Source organism: Accipiter gentilis, chromosome Z (genome assembly GCF_929443795.1).
Source record: "Accipiter gentilis chromosome Z, bAccGen1.1, whole genome shotgun sequence".
NCBI lineage: Eukaryota > Metazoa > Chordata > Aves > Accipitriformes > Accipitridae > Astur > Astur gentilis.
In genome coordinates, this window is record NC_064919.1 from 57,386,814 (window position 1) to 57,404,887 (window position 18,074).

The 18,074-nt window shown below is 54.1% G+C and overlaps 1 protein-coding gene across 1 annotated transcript; it reads left to right on the forward strand.

Annotated features, from left to right (window-relative positions):
* The first annotated feature begins 252 nt into the window (after positions 1-252).
* LOC126036224 (uncharacterized) lies at positions 253-17,770 on the forward strand. Its single transcript, XM_049795753.1, has 13 exons — positions 253-401; positions 11,648-11,791; positions 12,926-13,257; positions 13,481-13,562; positions 13,773-13,843; positions 14,238-14,299; positions 14,507-14,547; positions 14,814-14,910; positions 15,117-15,186; positions 15,744-15,844; positions 16,440-16,607; positions 16,971-17,060; positions 17,587-17,770. Exons 1-13 carry the CDS (start codon positions 253-255, stop codon positions 17,740-17,742), a joined length of 1,563 nt encoding a protein of 520 aa, XP_049651710.1. The 3' UTR covers positions 17,743-17,770.
* The last annotated feature ends 304 nt before the right edge of the window (positions 17,771-18,074 follow it).

Genomic DNA, 18,074 nt, shown 5'->3' on the forward strand with positions numbered 1-18,074 from the left:
GGGGACAAGGTCTAGTGGTGGCCCACGTGGGGTGCTGCCATGCCTGGGACCCGCCAGGGGTGTCTGAGGTGTGTGAGGAGGCCAGAGCAGGCTGACCACCGGGGAGGGGGGCGGATGCTGGCTCAGCTCCCCTGTGCCCACCTGCACTCCCAGGCACAGCCCTCCGCCCTGCCAGAGACCTGGCACCCCAGACACGAGGGCCTGGGCCACAGCTTCCTTGTGCGAAGGCACACGTGTGCGAGGGCCCGTGCGATGGGCGATGGGCGATGGGCCGGGGGTGGGCACTGTGGCAGCGTAGACGCCTGCGAACGGGGCATCAGTGTTTTGCGGCACCAGGATCAGCCGGGCGAGACGGGAGAGGGGGCAGAGCCCGCTGTGGTGCCCTGTGGACCCATGTATAGGTGTGTGGTGGACCACCAGCTCCAGATCTGCCCATCGCTTGGGATGCGCGGCCCAGCTGAAGTGGGGCTTCTCCGAGGCACCGTGCAGGGGGACGGAAGGAGAGGTTTCTCTCCCGGCCTGTGGAGCCTGGCGCTGGTGCTCACCACAGCAGGGAGGGGAAATGGGGAGTGGTGCTGCGGCCCCTAGCACTACCTAACTGTCTGTTGGTGACGTCAGGTACAGCTGGTGCCTACCAGACGGCTACCCGGATCATTCCCGTCTGGGCAGCTCTGCCAATACCTCTCCGTGGGGCCACTTTGGTGCTACGAGGTGCTCATGTTGTGCGAGGGGCTGCCCTTTCGTGCTGAGCACCGGCTAATGCCCCCCCTGGCAGCCCATAGCCAAACCGGCAGCAGTTTGGTACAGGCTCCAAAGCAGGCAAAGGCCTGAGCCATAGCCAGGCCAAGAACTCCTCTAGGAAACCCACGAGGGAGGAGAGTGATGCAGTGAAAGTTGAGAGTACAAGGAGTCTCGTGCATACCTCTCCCATTGTAGGCCATGTGATTACAAGCCAACCGCTTCATCCCTTAAGTATGGGATTGTCTACGTGAGCCTTCTCTGAGCTCTCCCTGCTAGGCAGCGTGGCTGCACGCTGCTGATCTCCGGCAATGAGATCTTTTGGCAACAACAGATCGTTGGATGAGCCCAATTTGAATTCTCCCTGGATGGCAACATGGCAGGCAGCCCTCCCCTTGAGCGGGGATGCCCCTCAGTATTAAGAGATATTAGTTGTTTCACTTAAGTTAGGAATTTTTGAGTAGGATGAACCACTTAAAGTCATAATGTTGAGTGATTTAGCATGCTGTTTGCTTAGCTTTACTTACTTTGCATGAGTAGCTACATTTGCTGAAGCTTTAGGCCGCAAGCTGTTAACTTGCACTGGGCTTTACTGAACATGTACCGACCTAGTCAAAACAGGGGCCTCCAGCGGTGGCGTAAATCAGAAGGTAAGGAGGCTTGAAGGCTACAATGCTCAACAGCACCTGCAACTCGACAAGATAACGGAGGGCCTGTCTGGAGACAGAGAAGGAATCCGACAAGGAAGGAACCAGGAGGTGTCAGGCCAGAACCACAGCTGCACGGAAGGGCATGTGGGAGACGTGCAAAGAGAGCGTGAAGAATGCGTGAGGGGCAGATGAATAGTGTGCACGGGTGTAACTGCCCAGCGGTTTGTTTGCTCGGGTTGGTCCCTCCCCGGAGGCACCCCGCTGGAGCTGACCCTGCTGCTGTACCACTCTATTAAATCAGCTATGTGTAGAAGACGATGCCCGAGAGCCTGTTTCGGGAAACCAAGGGCTTGAACTTTGGAGCGAACTAGCACCGGATGCCTGCACCGATCGGGAAGTGATTAATAGCATGCTCAGCTTTGAAATCCTAACTAAGGGATATAAAGGATTGATTCTGCACAGGTAATTCCCCTGGCCATAAACTCTTGAGCAAGTCTGGGACTAAGCGTGGACCCAGCCTCTGCTGGAGAGGAGAGTTTCTGAACTCTGAGTAGTAGTTTCGAAAGCAAGGGGGTCCCTTCTGAACCTCGCGACTCAACGGGAGGGTCTCCCTTACCTTCCTGCACATCCGATGTCTGTGCAAATCATCCTAAACCGATTCTAACTCAATTTTCCTTTGTCTGTTTCTCCCGTGTACAACGTAAAAGCGCGAACCTTGCCACTGAACTCTGTTAAGTTGCACTTTTAGGGATTCTTTATGGATCCTAAATCGCTCCTCCGGGACACCTGTGCTTGGGCACCTCTGCTCTCCTTCCGCCCGGCCCTCCTCATTTGCCTTGGAGTGTCATGTGGGAATAGGCAAGTTCAGGGGCACAGTTACAAGCTACTTCACAGGACAGGGTGGGGGAGGTTGGTGGGCTGCTGCCCCACGGCTCCCCTGCCATTGTCCTCTGTTGGCAGGGAAGTGGGACCGCATTGGTGCAGGCATCATTTCCCAGGGAAGCGTCTGTCAGAAACGCTTGGAAGAAAAGCATCTGCTCAACCGTCTGCAAGAGGACAGCTGCAAGCTTAGAATCGTACAGTGACTGAGGTTGGAAGGGACCGCTGCAGGCCCTCCGGTCCAAGGCCCCTGCTGCAGCAGGGCCACCCAGAGCCGGTTGCCCTGCACGGTGTCCAGATGGCTTGTGAATATCTCCAAGGTAGGAGACTCCACAGCCTCTCTGGGCAACCCGTGCCAGGGCTCAGTCTCCCTTGGGGTAGAAAGGTGTTGCCTGATGTCGAGGGGGCACCCCCTGTGTTTTGGTCTGTGCCCATTGCCTCTGGTGCTGTCGCTGGGCGCCACTGAGAAGAGCCTAGCTCCGTCTTCAGTGAACCCCCGTGATAGCACATGTCCAGCCATTCATAAGCAGATTAAAAGATGCTGCTAGGAAATATACTAATATGGATCCTGAGTCTGAAGAAGGAAAAGCTCAGTTGGCTCCTTTATTTATAGGACAATCCTCTGATGATATCAGAAGGAAGTTACAAAAATTACAAGGAGCAGATTCTCGAGATGGGGGAAAATTATTAGAAGTTGCTTGGGTGGCATATAGAAATAGAGATGAATTACAGAGTAAAATGAATGCAAGGCTAGAAGCTGCTCTGGAAGTAGGAGCTGGCATAGGATGAGGCAGAGGAGTTATTCGCCGAGGAAGGGGACGTGGCCGAGGAGTGGGATGAGGGAGAGGAACTGGATTAGGGTCACCAGTGGGATTAAACCGGCCCCTGGGACCAAATCAGTGTGCATACTGTAAACAGGAAGGAGACTGGAAAGGGGAATGTCCCCTGAGACCTACAAGGTCACAAGCGATCCCAACTTCGACCACACAATCTCAGCAAGTTCCCCCTTTCTTGGGAAAGTTGAGAGCAAGTATCTGACGGGGACCAGAGGGGAGTCTCCCAGCAGAACCTCTGGTTACAGCTAACCTGGGAGAACAGAAAACTGAATTTTTAGTTGACACTGGAGCCACCTTTTCAGTTTTAAACACCTTGGAGGGAGAATTAAGTTCTGAGAAAATTAGCGTTGTTGGTGCGACGGGTGAACGAGAGACTAGACCCTTCCTTAAACATTTGACAATGAAATTAGGAAAGCAATGGGTCACTCATCACTTTCTGTATTTGCCAAATTCTCCTAAAGCCCTGTTAGGGAGAGTCCTACTTGAGAAATTGGAAGCAGAAATTAAATTTTAAAATGGTGAGATTAAAATTTTAATTCCAGAAACTGAACATATCGAAGCAGCGGCTTTGTTGTTACAGGAGATGGTTACGGAAAGCAGACGACCATACCAGTTGGAGTAAATAATGCTGTAATTCTAATCGTCTGGGCTGGGGAAGTGCCTAGTAAATCCAAAAGAGCAGAGCCTGTGAGAATTGGTTTAAAGCCAGGATCGAGTCTGGTAAGAATTAATACCCCCTAAAACTGGGAAGTCAGGAACGGTTAGTACCGATAATACAAAAATTTCTGAAGTACAAACTGTTAGTAGAATGTGAATCCAAATACAACACCCCAACCTTGCCTGTTAAAAAGGCTAATGGAAAAGATTACAGGTTAGTTCAAGACCTCAGAGCAATAAATCAAATAGTACAAGATATTCACTCGGCAGTAGCAAATCCTTGTGCTTTGTTAACAACCCTAACAGAGAAACGAGAATGGTTCACAGTGCTAGACTTAAAAGATGCCTTTTTCTGTATTCCCTTGGCTCCCAATAGTCAAGAGCTCTTTGCTTTTGAATGGGAAGATCCTGAGACTGGGAGAAAAACACAATATACATGGACAGTCTTGCCTCAAGGCTTTAAGAACAGCCCTACCGTTTTTGGAAATCAATAGGCACGAGAATTAGGGATTTGGAAGAAAGACAATAATCAAGGAATCTTGTTGCAATATGCGGATGGTCTGTTAATCGCAGCTGAGAGAGAAGAAGAATGCACAAAGTTAACTATTAGCCTTTTGATCTTCTTGGGAATCAGTGGATATCGAGTGTCAAAAGACAAAGCCCAAATAACCCAGAGAGAAGTAACTTATTTGGGTTTTGAAATTCTGAAAGGACAATTAGGAACTGAGAGAAAGGAGGCAATTTGTCATCTCCCTGAGCCTCAGACTCTAAAAGAATTTCGAGCATTTCTGGGAATGGTTAGGTGGTGTCGCCTGTGGATTACAAATTATGACTTGCTGGTCCCACCTTTATACGAGCAGCTCAAAACCTCAAACAATGAGTTTATAGATTGGACTGATGCCGGAAAAGCTGCTTTCAAAGAACTAAACCAGGCTCTAACGGAGGCACCAGCCCTAGGCCTGCCAGATCTCTCAAAGACATCTGAACTCTTCACTCATGAAAGAAAAGGTCTAGCTCTGGGCGGCCTGGCCCAATATCTGGGACCAAGTCGGCGAGCTGCGGCCTACTTCTCGAAGCAATTAGACAATGTGCGTCTGGGATGGCCTGGTTGTCTGAGAGCCGTCGCTGCAACTGTGCTATTGATCCAAGAAGCTCGTAAGTTCACCCTAGCACAAAGAATTACGGTGTACGTTCCCCACATGGTAATCACTGTGCTCGAACAGAAAGGGGGGCATGGGTTATCCCCTAGCAGAATGCTGAAATACCAAGTGGTGTTGCTGGAGCAAGATGATGTTTACTTAAAAACTACTACTGTCGTTAACCCTGCTGTGTTTTTAACAACTGATCAAGTTGAAGGAGACCTGGAACGTGACTGCCCGCAGACAACTGAAGAAGTCTACTCCAGCGACCGGATCTCTGAGATGCGCCCCTGGAAGAAACAGGTTGGGAACTATATACTGGCAAAAGCAGTTTCATCTGTGAAGGAAAACGTTCATCAGGACATGCGGTAACCACTACGGAGAAGGTAACTGAATCACGAGCTTTGCCTTCGAATGTATCTGCCTAAAAGGCTGAATTGATAGCTCTTACTCGAGCACTGGAACAAAGTCAAGGAAAGCGAGTCAACATTTGGGCAGACTCAAAGTATGCTTCTGGAGTAGTACATGTGCATGGAGCAATATGGAAAGAAAGAGGACTGTTCTCTGCACAAGGAACCACCATTCAGCATGCGGAACAAATACTGGAATTGTTAGAAGCCATTCAAAAGCCAACAGCAGTCGCGATAATGCGCTGTAAAGCACATCAGTCAGGTAGGACTGTCCCTGAAACAGGTAACCGATTGGCTGATGGAGCTGCTAAAGAGGCTGCAGAAAAAGGCATCCTAGCGCTAGTTCCAGAGAGAAGTGTAGCTTTACTGAAGGACGCTCCAAATTATAATGAAAAAGATGAAGAATTAATTCTTACATTGCAGGCTAGTAAAAATGAAACAGGATGGGCTATAACACCAACAGGTCAAATAATAGTCCCACCCGCAATAATGAGAGAAATTGCCTGGGCTGAACATAAGAAAGTACCCTGGGGAACAGAAAACCTTGTTAAGCATTTACCAAAATGCGTTTTGAGTAGAGAAATGACAAAGATTATTCGAACCGTTACAACTGAATGGGAAATCTGTGTGCGCAATAATCCCCAAGCCAGTAATAAGATTACTTTTGGCATTACGAAACAAGGAAATTCTCCAGGAGAATACTGGCAAATTGACTTTACAGAATTGCCCCAAAAAGAAGGATATCCATATATCCTAGTTGTAGCTGATACTTTCACTGGGTGGCCCGAGGCTTTCCCTTGTCGCACCAACAAAGCAAGAGAAGTAGTTAAAGTCTTGCTCAAGGAGATGATACCAAGATTTGGGGTCCCTGTAGGAATGTCATCTGACAATGGCCCTCATTTTATAGCAAAGCTTGTAAGACAGTTGAGCAAAGTATTGTCTATAGATTGGGACTATCACACCCCATATAGGCCACAAGCAAGTGGGAAAGTAGAAAGAATGAACTACCCTCTCAAGCAACAGCTGAGTAAAATTTGTCAGGAAACGTCGCTTACATGGGTTAAAGCATTACCCATGGCTCTATTAAGAATCAGAGTACAGCCAAAAGGGAAAGGAAATTTCAGTCCTTATGAAAAGTTACATGGAAGACCATATCAAGGGTCCGATGTTCCAAATACCTTGAGCGCTTCTGGAGATATGCCTTTAAAGGGTGTTATGACTTCTTTAGGAAGCTCTTTACAAGAGCTTTGTCAGCATGTCTCCACAGCTGGAGCCTTAGAATTGGACGCAGCAGCACATCCCTTCCAACGAGGAGATTGGGTATATGTAAAATCGTGGACTTCAGAACCACTAGCTGAGAAGCGGAAAGGACCGTATCAAGTCATTTTAACAACATATACAGCAGTAAAGGTCTGGGGGAAAGGACGTTGGCTTCACTGTACAGGAATAAAGCAAGCACCAACAGGGAATTGGAAGTCTAAAGAAACCGGTCCTGTGAAATTGGAAATCTATAAATAAGTTCCATGCTATGTACTTGGGAGAACCATTGTGTAAAACTTATAAGATTGGGGTTGTTACTCGGGATATTGTCAGGGCAGAAATCCTTTTGTGTGTTACAGGTTTTAAATATTTTCTTTTAAGTTGTTGTTCTAAACATAAGATAAATAAGAGTAGATGTAAAAGTACAAAGGCAGAATCACAGGTTGACAGGATGAAAGAATCTGTAGTATAAGATAAACAAAATGAAGCATTTATTGTTTGAATTACTAACCCTGATACTAGTCGTCCCTGTGATTTTGATAAAAGATAACCTAGTTTCACAATTGATTCAAGGTTTTGCGAAGGTACGAAATTTAACCTCAGTAACAGCCTGCCTTCCGATTCCAAAGTCAGCTGAATATCCAATTCCATGGGGAATGTTGACATTGACTCTAACCAAAACTTGGGAAGAGATGTGGGAGAATGAGAATCAGTTTAGCAGATTAAATTGGATGGATTTGGGTGGCAGTTACTCTTTAAACTTTGAAAGAAGGAGTTACAGCATTTTGAATTGTAACATTACCAAACCATCCACCTCACGGGCAAAAGAATTAATTTATCGTCCTTCAGGAGAAACTTGTACAAACACCCTTTGGGGCTGCCAATTGCCAAAACCAAGGAGACAAGTGCAGAGAGGAACTTGGGATCACACTCAAAATAGAGCATGGTGTTTGGAATTTACCGGAGTTACAGGGCCCTTGTTAGATCCACCCAGAGCCAGAACTATCTGTGGAAATGTAGACTGGACTAGACAAACAGAGAAGATCACACATCCTACATGGAACTGTACGAGAGTTTATACTTGTAACTCCTCTGACCCAGAAGTTCAAAGACTTTATCCCCTAGCTAAAGCTCTAAGATGGGGATGTGCTTGTAGAAATTATAGTAATGTTTTAAGTGATACTTGGTCCCCTCTTAATAACGGAAGGAAAATTTGGCCTGGAATTGACTGTATTAAAGGACGGGTGGGAAGTTTAGGATTAACTGTCTGGGTGAGTAGTGATGGTACATGGTCCACGCACCTTCGCATGAAGGACAAGAGCAAACAATGGACTTTAGGCTTATTAACTTGATGCCCTCTCTGGAAGAAATCCCCCTTGCGGCCTCGATAGTGGAATCGGGTAAAACGAGAAGATGATTCCTGGCAATCACCAAGCCCTGGAGCCAAAATAGGATGGGTATTGGAATCTCTATTCTTACCACAGTTAGCAGCTCTTCAAAATAAAATGACTCTCCGCAATGTTCCACTCCAAGTAGAAACATTAGCTAATGCGACTCAAAGTGGGCTAAATGAACTCAGTGCACAAGTACACGCTACTAGTAAAACGGCACTGCAAAATCAGTTAGCTTTAGGCCTACTACTACTAAAAGAACATGGAGTATGTGGGCACATGGGTTTTTCAAACGGTTCGTGTTGTATCCACATACCAAATGTGACAGCTGATTTAAACCATCAGGCAGAATAAGACGTGTTGCTCAAAGTAGTAGAGAATTGAGATCAAACGTAGCAAGTTTTTGGCTAAACAAAATATTTCAGAACTTCGGATTTTCTCCGACTGGATGGTTAGCTGGGCTTTTGCCAAATGTAATTGTGATTGTTACCATCTTTGTTATAATCTTTGTCGCTTTTAGCTGTCTTAAACGAGCTGTGGCACGATCTGTATTCAGGTGAGACTACCGAAAGAATTAGTGGCCTCAAACAGAAAGGGGGGAACTGATAGCCTATGTCCATATATTTGGTGTGGTTTGTTCAAATGTTTATGGTTTTCATATTCTGTACCTTCTGTGAAAACTGGTTTGCTGCTAGATAACTAACTGTATGAGTGAGATTTGATAAACGATCACATATGAACGTTACGGTTGAAACAATATGTGATAAATGAATTTAGTCTCAAACAGGATTCCAATCAAAGTTTACAATTTATTAAATGAATAAAGGCAAGCAAACAGCGCTGGGTGCACCAGGAGCCTCTGCTCTACGAAGACGTGCGCTGTGAAAAACAACCCAGCTTCTTTTATAGTCTAACATTAGTTACATATTCATACTAGGCGTGTCCTTCCAAAAGACTCTCCACCTCCTGGTTGTGCAGGTCCAGTAGTTCTCCTAGAAACTTCTCGAACTCTCCTCATTGGCTGAGGGGTCTTCCATGCAATGTATCTCCGACCAAGCTCCCCACTGCTCGGGCCTGACAGCAGACATCCTGCATAACACCAGCTGCCATCACCAGAACCCTAACAAGTTCACAACAGACACCTCCCCCTCAACAAACTGCCCATACACTGCCATTTCAATACACCCTCTGTTTATACACACCTGCTATTTATACATACTAAAGATCACCCCGCTCATAACCTCGCCCCATACTACGATAAATGCCTCAGTTCTCCCCTAGGATCTCTTGTTTAACACTGTGCAGTTAACAACAAAACCGGTTTTGGGCTGGCAAAAAAGAACTGTATACATACCATCTGTCACCTCCCGGCCTGTAGTTATAGGAGGACCGACAAAATAGTTAAAGACTACATATACGGTGAGGGTCACATTTTATTATGCAGCCCTAGCATTGTTTATATTGACACGAATCAGATGAACACATTTCACAAATAGACAAAGGGTAGCCGGGGAGATAATTACAAAAGCGTAGTCAAGTGATTAACTAGTAATTATTCACAAGTTTTGCCGTTCTTTGCTCTTATGACTAGCTGTTCCTGTACGCTAGATGAGAAAAACGTTGCAACTGACCACATGTGATTGAAACTGCGTTAAGCTTCAAGATCAAAGAACAAGGACAAGAATAAGGACTTCAAGAACAGCCAACAAGAACTTCAGATGGGTCGGTGGTCATAAAAGCAGCCCGTCGACTCAAAAGGATCCTTCATTGCGCATGATCGGATGTAGGCAGTACTATGACAATCAGGTAGGATCATTTTTATGTGTATGTATACTAATCTGATTAATATGCAATTAGTTATTCTCTGTAACCTGTTTGTGCTAAAGCTGTGGTATTTGGCACGCTAGGTGGAACTATCCCCCGCGCATCCAGCGCTGCAATAAAGAATGCCTGCCTTCTAAAACTCCCAAACGAGTCTTAGAAGGGTTCTTCGACCGGCTTTTCGGCATCACCCCCTTCGGGTATATATGCGGATGATGTCCCCCCTGTGCCTTCTCCTCCCTAGGCTGAACCGTCCCAGCTCTCTCAGCCTTTCCTCATAGGAGAGATGCTCCAGTGCCTCCACCGTCTTACTAGCCCTTCACTGGCGTATGTCCACATCTCTCTTGTACTGGGGAGCCCCAAACTGGACACAGCACCCCAGGCGTGGCCTCACCAGTGCCGAGGAGAGGGCAAGGATCACCTCCCTTGACCTGCTGGCAGCGCTCCTCTTGTCGCAGTGCAGGATACCATTTGCTGCCTCTGCCACAAGGGCACATTGCTGGTTCACGTTCAACTTGGGGTCGAACGCGAATGTGAACACGGGCACGTACTGGTGCATGGGGTTGTGCCCCTCTCAGGCGCAGGGCTTTGCCCTGCCTTCCCTGATGACCTTCACGAGGCTTCTGTCAGCCCATTTCTCCTGCCTGTTGTGGTCCCTCTGGAGGGCAGCACGACCTCTGGCGCATCAGCTCTGTGTCATCGGCAAACGTGCCGAGGGCACGCCCTGCCCCATCATCCAGCTCATTAATGAGGACGTTAAACAGGAGCGGAGCGGACCCACTACTGACCCCTGGGGTATGTCTCGCCCCAGGAGGGCATAGGATGTGCTCAGATGCCTCCTGCAACGGGTCCGTTGGAGGTGGCTGGGACTGGCCACGTCTGGCACGGGGCAGCCCTGGCCCCTGCCCACAGAGCCTCCCCCGGTACTCCTGCCACTGGCAACGCCTGGACAGGGACCCCCGATACACCAGTACACAGGGGCAGGGGTGTCTGGAGCGGCACAGGTGCCTGGGCGAGGACAGGCAGCAAGACTAGGCAGGGGGTTCACGGCCCGTGGAGGAGCTGTGGCGGGGCCATCTGCCAAGAGGCTTGCCAAGGCCTGTCTTCTGGCCGGGGCCTCCGTGTCGGGGGCTTGCGCCTGCCTCTGCTCGCCCTGGGGGGAGACAGCGTCCAGCAGGACTCTTGCCCGCTTCCTCCTATAGCTGCTCGCTCTCGTCACAACCCGGCGAGGGCCTGCCAGCTGGCTCACCCCCGAGGAGCCACTGGGGTCTGTGGGCCACCCCAGAAGGAGCCCTTGCAGTGTCGTGGGTGCTCATGCGCCTCGTTGAGGACAGGGCGCGCAGCAGTCCCTTGGCACATGCCTGGGGCCACGTTGGTGGCCGGAGTTCCCCATGACAAGGTGGAGCCGGTGGGGCGGAGCAAGCCAAAGCCCCACGCACCGCCATGCAGCCTCAGCCCGGTGTTACCCAGAGCCGGCACCCCCTCCTTGCCCCGTGGGGACCCCTCAGCTGGCAAGGTTGGCCCTGCCCAGGCAGGAGGAAGGTCGGGGGCCCTGCTCAGGATCCTCCCTAACCCTGTGCTGCCATGCCAGATGCCCGGTGCCCTCGGGGCAGCCTGCGCCCCCGTGCAGAGACCTTCCTGGTTGCCCCCGCAGGAGACTACAGAACACACAGCACACACCCTCCTTTCTCTAAAGGGGCTGAGGTGGGTTGACCCCAGCAGACCGATGCCCAGCCAGTCCCCAGGCAATGGCTACTTTGGAAAGGGCAAAGGCCCGGGCTTTATTGCGGAGCGTGGTGTTGCATGGCCTGTGGAGTAGCCCTGTGGTCAGTTGGGGTCGGCTGTCCCTGCTGCGTCCCCTCCCAGCCTCTCGCCCACCCGCACAGCCTACTCGCTCGGGGACACACAGAGAGAAGCAGAGGAAGCCTTGGCGCTGCGCAAGCGCTGTTCAGCGAAAGTGCTGGTGTGTTTTCAGGCCTGCCTAGTCACAACTGCAAAAGACAGCGCTAAGTGGGCATCGGGGTCTCTGCCTTCCCCTCCACCCCCCAGTAGCTCCCTCTGTGATGTCGCAGCCATGACCTCACACCGAGCGTGGCCAGGCCTCTGTGAAGTCAAGGCTGGCCACCTTGACCTCCGGCACTGTGGGCCAAACCTCCCGCCTGGAAGGAGCTTGCCATGTCCTGGTGGCTGTGAGCCCGTGGCAGGCGTTCTCCTCCCGGCAATCGGTTTGGAGCTCTCGCCCAAGTGACCTCCCCTGGGCAGGCAACACTCCTGCGGTGGAAGGAGGACACACAGGCTTGCAGGGGAGCTTCCTTTCTCCCCAAGATGAGGAGGAGAAAGGCTCCTCCAAGAGCGCAAGGTGCTGCCCTGCCAAGGAGGGGAGCCGGCAGCAGCACAGACAGACGTGCAGCTGGGCCCACTCGGGTCCTCGAGAACAGGTACGAGGGTTTGTTCCTCCTGGGGACATCAGCTGGTGGGCAGGACCCCCAGAGCCTGAAGGGGGGCTGGCTGGGGGGACACGGTGGAGAAGCTGGCGAGCGCTGTGGGCAGCACAGCAGTCCCAGGTCTTGGAAAACCCGCCGTGAGCGGGAAGAGGCTCAGCTGAAAGCCCCTCTGGCCCCCTGGGCCAAACCCCACGGTCCTGCTGCTCAGGGTCCCAGCAGCAAACTTGGAAGTTCCTGCTGCCCTCCAGCACAAGCCTTTTCTGGGTGCCTGGAGCGGGACAGCTCAGCCCTCGCCCCGCCAGGCCTCCCTGGCAAAGCACTGCCGCAGCTGGAAACTCCTGGTGGGTCTCTGCTGAGCGAGAGAAGCCCTGGGGGGTGTTTCGGAGAGGGCTGTGGCCCTCGAGCTGCAGAGGCCCTGGAAAGCGGTGGGGGCTTTGGAGGAGGGCAGCCGCTCCCCGCTGCCCACAGAACGCCAGGTCTCTGAGACGCCTGCTCAGGGGCAGGCTGGTGCTCTGGGGGCCAGGGTGGAGTCAGGGTGAGAAGCGGCTGCGCCGTCCCGCTCTGCTGCTTCTCCTGCCCTATCTCACCACAGCAGGGACGTCTCCTGGGAGGCTTCCCAAAGCCTGTCTTCTGGCCAGGGCCTTGGCTGATGTGGCATGGAGATGGTGCAAAACAGGGCGCCGCCTTTGTCCTCCCATAGGTGCAGCCCCGCTCGGGAGGACCAGGGCACCAGCTGGAGGGGGCTAGCACACTGCATCTGCAGCGTGGGAGAAAACAAGCGTGAGTTCAGCGTTGCCTTTCACCCCATGTTTGCACCAAGCCTGCCTGGCTCAGCCGGGACCAATGGCCCCACAGAACCAGCATCATCCTGCCCTGAGGGAGGCCTGGGGCCACCTCTCCTATGTGACGACGAGGACGGAGCTGCCTACCACGTCCGCATCTTAGTGGGATACTGTAGTAACCGCGGCGTACCCCAACATGGTGGAGGCCAAGAGGCCAAAGCCTCGTCCACCCTCCCACCCCAGGCACACCGTCAGGGCCCTGCCTGCAAGGGGATCCTGCCTGGTCCCCTGAGCCCAGCTCCCAGGGTGCAGCCAGCACCCCCGCCCTCCAGGGCAGAGCCCTGGCCGTGGCCCTGCCCCACAGGGAGGGAGCGCACAGCACCAGCGCCCACCGCGCCACAGGGGTCTGGCACACGCCCTGAAGGGCATCCTCGAGAAGGGTCCTCAGGCTTTCCTCCGGCTTTGTTGCCCAGGGTTCGTCTTCGGCATTGCTGACAGCCTGGCAGTGGCTGTGCTCTCCCTCCAGAGACGCCTCAGCACAGGCAATTCCACCCTGTGAGTACAACGTGTGTCTGGTGCGGACACGGAGGTGGGGGTGCCACTGGGTAAGGGTGAGCAGGGGGGAGGCTGGAGGTGCTCTCTGCCAGGATACCCCCTGGCTCTGGCTCCCCTGTAAATTGCTGCTCCTCAGCTTGTAGGAGAAAATCCCCCTGTGCAGGGCTCTGGCCTTAGGCACTGCCAATGCCAGGGCTTCCTCTTTTTCAGGAAAGAGGTCGTCACCCTGAAGAAGGAGAGGCTCTGCACCATCCTCTTCTTGATGACCCTGGCTGCTCTTGGTGAGTATTGGCACGCTGTCAGCGGAGGCACAGAGGCGCAGGCTGCCAGCTTCAGCATGAGGGAGAGGCGCTGGAGCCTCCCCAGCATTCCACCCTTGGAAGGCCGGAGGGTTGGCCTTTCCAGCCTCCCAGCCTCACGGTCAGGAGATGCTGGCTGCACGCAGGGGAAACGGGGCGTAGCTGTGGGGCGCACCGCGTGCCCGGGAAGCAGGGCTGTGCAGAGCCCCGAGGCCCAAGGCCAGAGTCCTTGCTTGGGGCTGCAGCCTCTCTCTGTACCCCTTCCCCGTGTCCTCAGCCAGCCTCTTGCCACCCTGAGGTGGGAGGAGACCACATGACTACAGGGATTTTTAGAAACTCTAGTCAAGTAACTCTCTGTCGGTGATGTGAATTACAGCTGGTGCCTACTGCGGGACCTCACTGCTCGTGTGGATGCTGCAGGCAAAGAATGTGCCGCAGGTCAGTGGGACAGGAAAGTCCTGCAGAGGAGCGCTGCTGCTGGGGGTGGGTGGTGGTGGGTGGGTGGGTAAAACGCCCGGTCCGCCGGTTCCAGGCAGTGACGCACACACAGAAGTGGCAGTGGCTGCTGCCGTGCCTTCCTAGAGCCACCAGCTCTGGAAAGCCCCGGCAGCTCAGGGAGTCAAGCAGAGAGCCTTTCTCTTTCAGGTGCTGCTGGGGCAGCCTGCTGCTGACCTGAGGTCCCTGCGGTAAGAGGCCTCTCCTCTCTCCTGACCTGCAGCACGTTTGGTGGGGTAGCAGCAGATGAGACAGTGCTATTTGCACTCATTTGCACAGCGCCCAGGGCTTGTGCCTTTTGCTCCTGCCTGGGCCTTTTGCTAAAGCTGGAAGGGGAGGGAAAGAAAAGGGGGCTCCAGCACCCCTGTCTCTGCTCCTCCTTGGAGCGTGGAGGCTTGGAGGCTCTGGGAGGGGCTGGGCAGCTCTCTGACAAGACCTGCTTTCACCGCGTCTGCAGGAGCATGCTCGCCGTGTGGGGGCAACAATCCCAAGAGGTGCAACAGCTGAGGGACGAGGTGGCACACCTGGCTGCAGAGATGGCTGCTGTGAAGAAGGTAATCCTGCGCTTTGGGAAAGAGGGCTGGCACGAGCAGGGCCCCGCACAAGGCCCTTCCTGGGCCAGTTGGTGGGCTTTTCCTGCTCAGCCCACACACCCGTCCCTTGCCCGGGGCTGCTGGTTGAACTTCTCCGCCGTAAAAAGCCCCTTCTCCTGGCCAGGTCTGACGTGGTCATTTCCCCTCTTCCTTTGCGTCTTTCCCAGGAAGCTCAGCAAATGAGAGAGGCAATGTCTGCAAGCACGCGGATGTCTGACTGGGCTCTGAAACGTGCAGGTACGGACAGGCCTCGGGCCCAGGCCGGCAGGCCTTGTTGCGCTGGGCTCGCGCTTGGCATTCCCGAAAGCAGGCTGCGTGGCAGAGGCTGCTCTCCGAGGCAGAGGGAGGTGGGACCAAATCCCGGGGCTCAAGAGCACGCCTGTGGCAGAGCGGCTCCCTTGGGCTCACCCCCATCCCGCCGTCAGACCCCTCGCTGGTGCCGCGGCCGTGCCCCTGCAGGCGTTTCTGCCCCCTCCCTCTTTGCTGAGCTTTCCTGGGGAGCAAAAGCGGATGGCTGGGTCATCCTCTGCTGTCCACGTGGTGGGGCCTCAGCTTGGGTCTGCAGCCCTTCCCGTGGGGGCTTGCTGTCTCCCAGCTCCCGCGGACCTTCTCTTTGTGCAGCTGCTGGGAGAGAGACGCCATCCCCGGGCACAGGGATGCCCTCCTTTCCTGGGGCACCTCCGAGGGTGCGCTGTGGCATGTGGGGCGGGCAGGCAGACTTAGAAGTCACTTGCTGCCCCCAGGTCCTCCGAGCCTGGGGCCTCTTGCAGTCAGCTGCTCTCTTCTCCCTTCAGGGGCTGCCATCGACCTGCAGAGATCGTCCAGCATCTCTGCATGGCTCTGCAAGGCGTTCTGGTTCCTGTGTTCTCCGCCCCTTGTGGATACCTTTGTGCAGGTAGAGTGGCAGAAACCGTCAGTGCTGCTTCTCTTGCCTCTTGTGAAGTTGGGGGCGAGCCCTGGGGTGTCTCCCCTCAGGCCAGTGGTATTGCGGAAGGCCCCAGAGCTGGTCCGGTGCCTGGCACCTGAGGTCTCCCACAGGGCTTAGCTCCCCAGAAAAAAGCAGTTGTCCTCAGACGTGGGTTGAGCTGAGCTGAGCTGAGCTGAGCTTCCTGCCCCCCATCCCTGGTCACGGCTGGCTGAAGGGGCTTCTCCTTCGCGACCCCATTTCCCTGCCATGGCTCTGACTGTCCCTTTCCCAATGGCGCAGTGGAGGGTGGGGGGAGGCTGCAGAGCTGCTGGCCAAGAAGAGAGGTTTCTTGAAAGCCCTGGCTGCGGTACAGGCTACCAGATGTCTCCCCCACTGGCTGGCTGCTTTCCCCTTTCCCGGGCCGGGAAGACATCCGGGCGCTTCTGCCCGCATCCCAACACGCCATTCATTTCTAGCACAAGCACAGCCCACAGATGCAGTGCCGACTGTGCTTCTGGCTGCAGGGGAGCGTGGCGGGCCCCCCCACACCCTTGTGTTCATTGCTTTGACCCTCTGCTTTCAGCCGGATGCTTCCCCGGGTTACTGCTGGCCTTTCCAAGGGTTTTGGAGTGAGGTGCTGATCCGGCTGCCCACTGAAATACGACCGCTGGCCATCATCATAGAGCACACCTCCAAGACAGCCTCTCCACCGGGGACTGTCAGCAGTGCCCCCCGAGATTTCACTGTCTACGTAAGTTTCTGCTGGGCGCTGGGGGCTGGGACCTGGCCGCAGGGAAGAGCTGTAGCGGGGATTTGCTGCTTTCTGTGCATCTGCTGAGATTCGTGTGCTCCCAAGCACCGCCGTAACCCGTGGGGAAGTTGCAAGGGACACGCGGACTGGCATCACCCCTCCTAAGTCTTGCTCAGCATGTTTTGGCCCAGCACCTCCGGCCCCCAAGCAGCACGCAAGGAGGAGACTCGGCCCCACTGCATCCTGCGCCAGATCGCGCTGGAGGTGCAGGAGCAGAGTGCAGATCACGGCCCCGGGTCTGGCATGAGCATTTCCTCGTGCTTGTGTCGAGCCTGACCTGCTCCCCTGTGCTTTATCTCCAAGGGACTGGATGAGGAAGGCAAGGAGGAAACTCTGCTGGGGACGTTCACCTACACCGTGCAGAAAGGGCCGACCCAGACCTTCCCTCTGCAGGTAGAGTGAATGTGTGTGGGCAAGAGGCCAGGGCAGTAACGCCGGTTTGCCTGCAAGTTGCTTGCAGAAGGAGTGCGGACGGTCCCTGCCGGGGCAGGGGCCCGACCCTGGCCAGGAGAAACGTTGGTGGGATCGGGAGGGAGAGTGGCATCCGGCAGGGTGGCAAAAGCAGAACAGAGGCCGCGCTGGCCCCCAGACGCCTGGGTCCCCGGAGCTGCCTGGCTGCAGCCTCCGGGCAGGCGGTGGCAGGGAGGATGCCCAGCACCTTGCCCTGGCAGCAGGACTTGCCCCGGCACGGGCGGGCCTCAGGTTTCCACAGCTGCCCGCCACGCTCTCCGAGGCCGGGCGTTTGGGGGTCCTTTGCCACCTGGGTGGGAGAAGGGAAGGAGGGAGAAGCTGCCGCCTCAACCACGGCGGGAGCTGGTCCTGCAGCGGGGTTCGGGCTGGCGGAGGAAGACTCGCGGAGGCTGCTGTCACACTTTACACGCCAGGGGTCACGCTGCTTTTTGCTGTGGTTTCTTTGCAGAACGGGATCCCCAGAGCCTTTCGGGTTTTGAAGCTTGGCATACAGAGCAACTGGGGAAAACCGGGGTACATCTGCATTTACCGAGTGCAGGTGTGTGGGAAGATGGTGGGAACCAACGCCATCGGCGTGAAGCATGTGGAGACCTTCCCTCAGTAAGAAATAAAGAGGAAATTGGGGAAACAGAGCAGAGGGATGTGGCTGTTTGTTAGCCTGGTAGGCCTCTCAAAGTGGCCTGCTTCTGCCTTTCGCAGGCTGAGGCCTTCCTCAGGCTTCCCACTTTCTCTCCACCACGGGGGTGTTTCCGAAGCGAGCAAAAGGAGGCCCCGCTCCCACAGCCTTTCCTTGCCTAAGTTCCTTGGCGAAATCCTCTGGCTCAAGGGCCGCCCCCCCATCTTGCCCCAGGAAGGAGTCGTCGGAGCCCGGCAGTCTTTGGGCGTCACGATCCCCAACGCACGGGCCCGCTCCATTCAGGGGGCACCTTGGCTCTG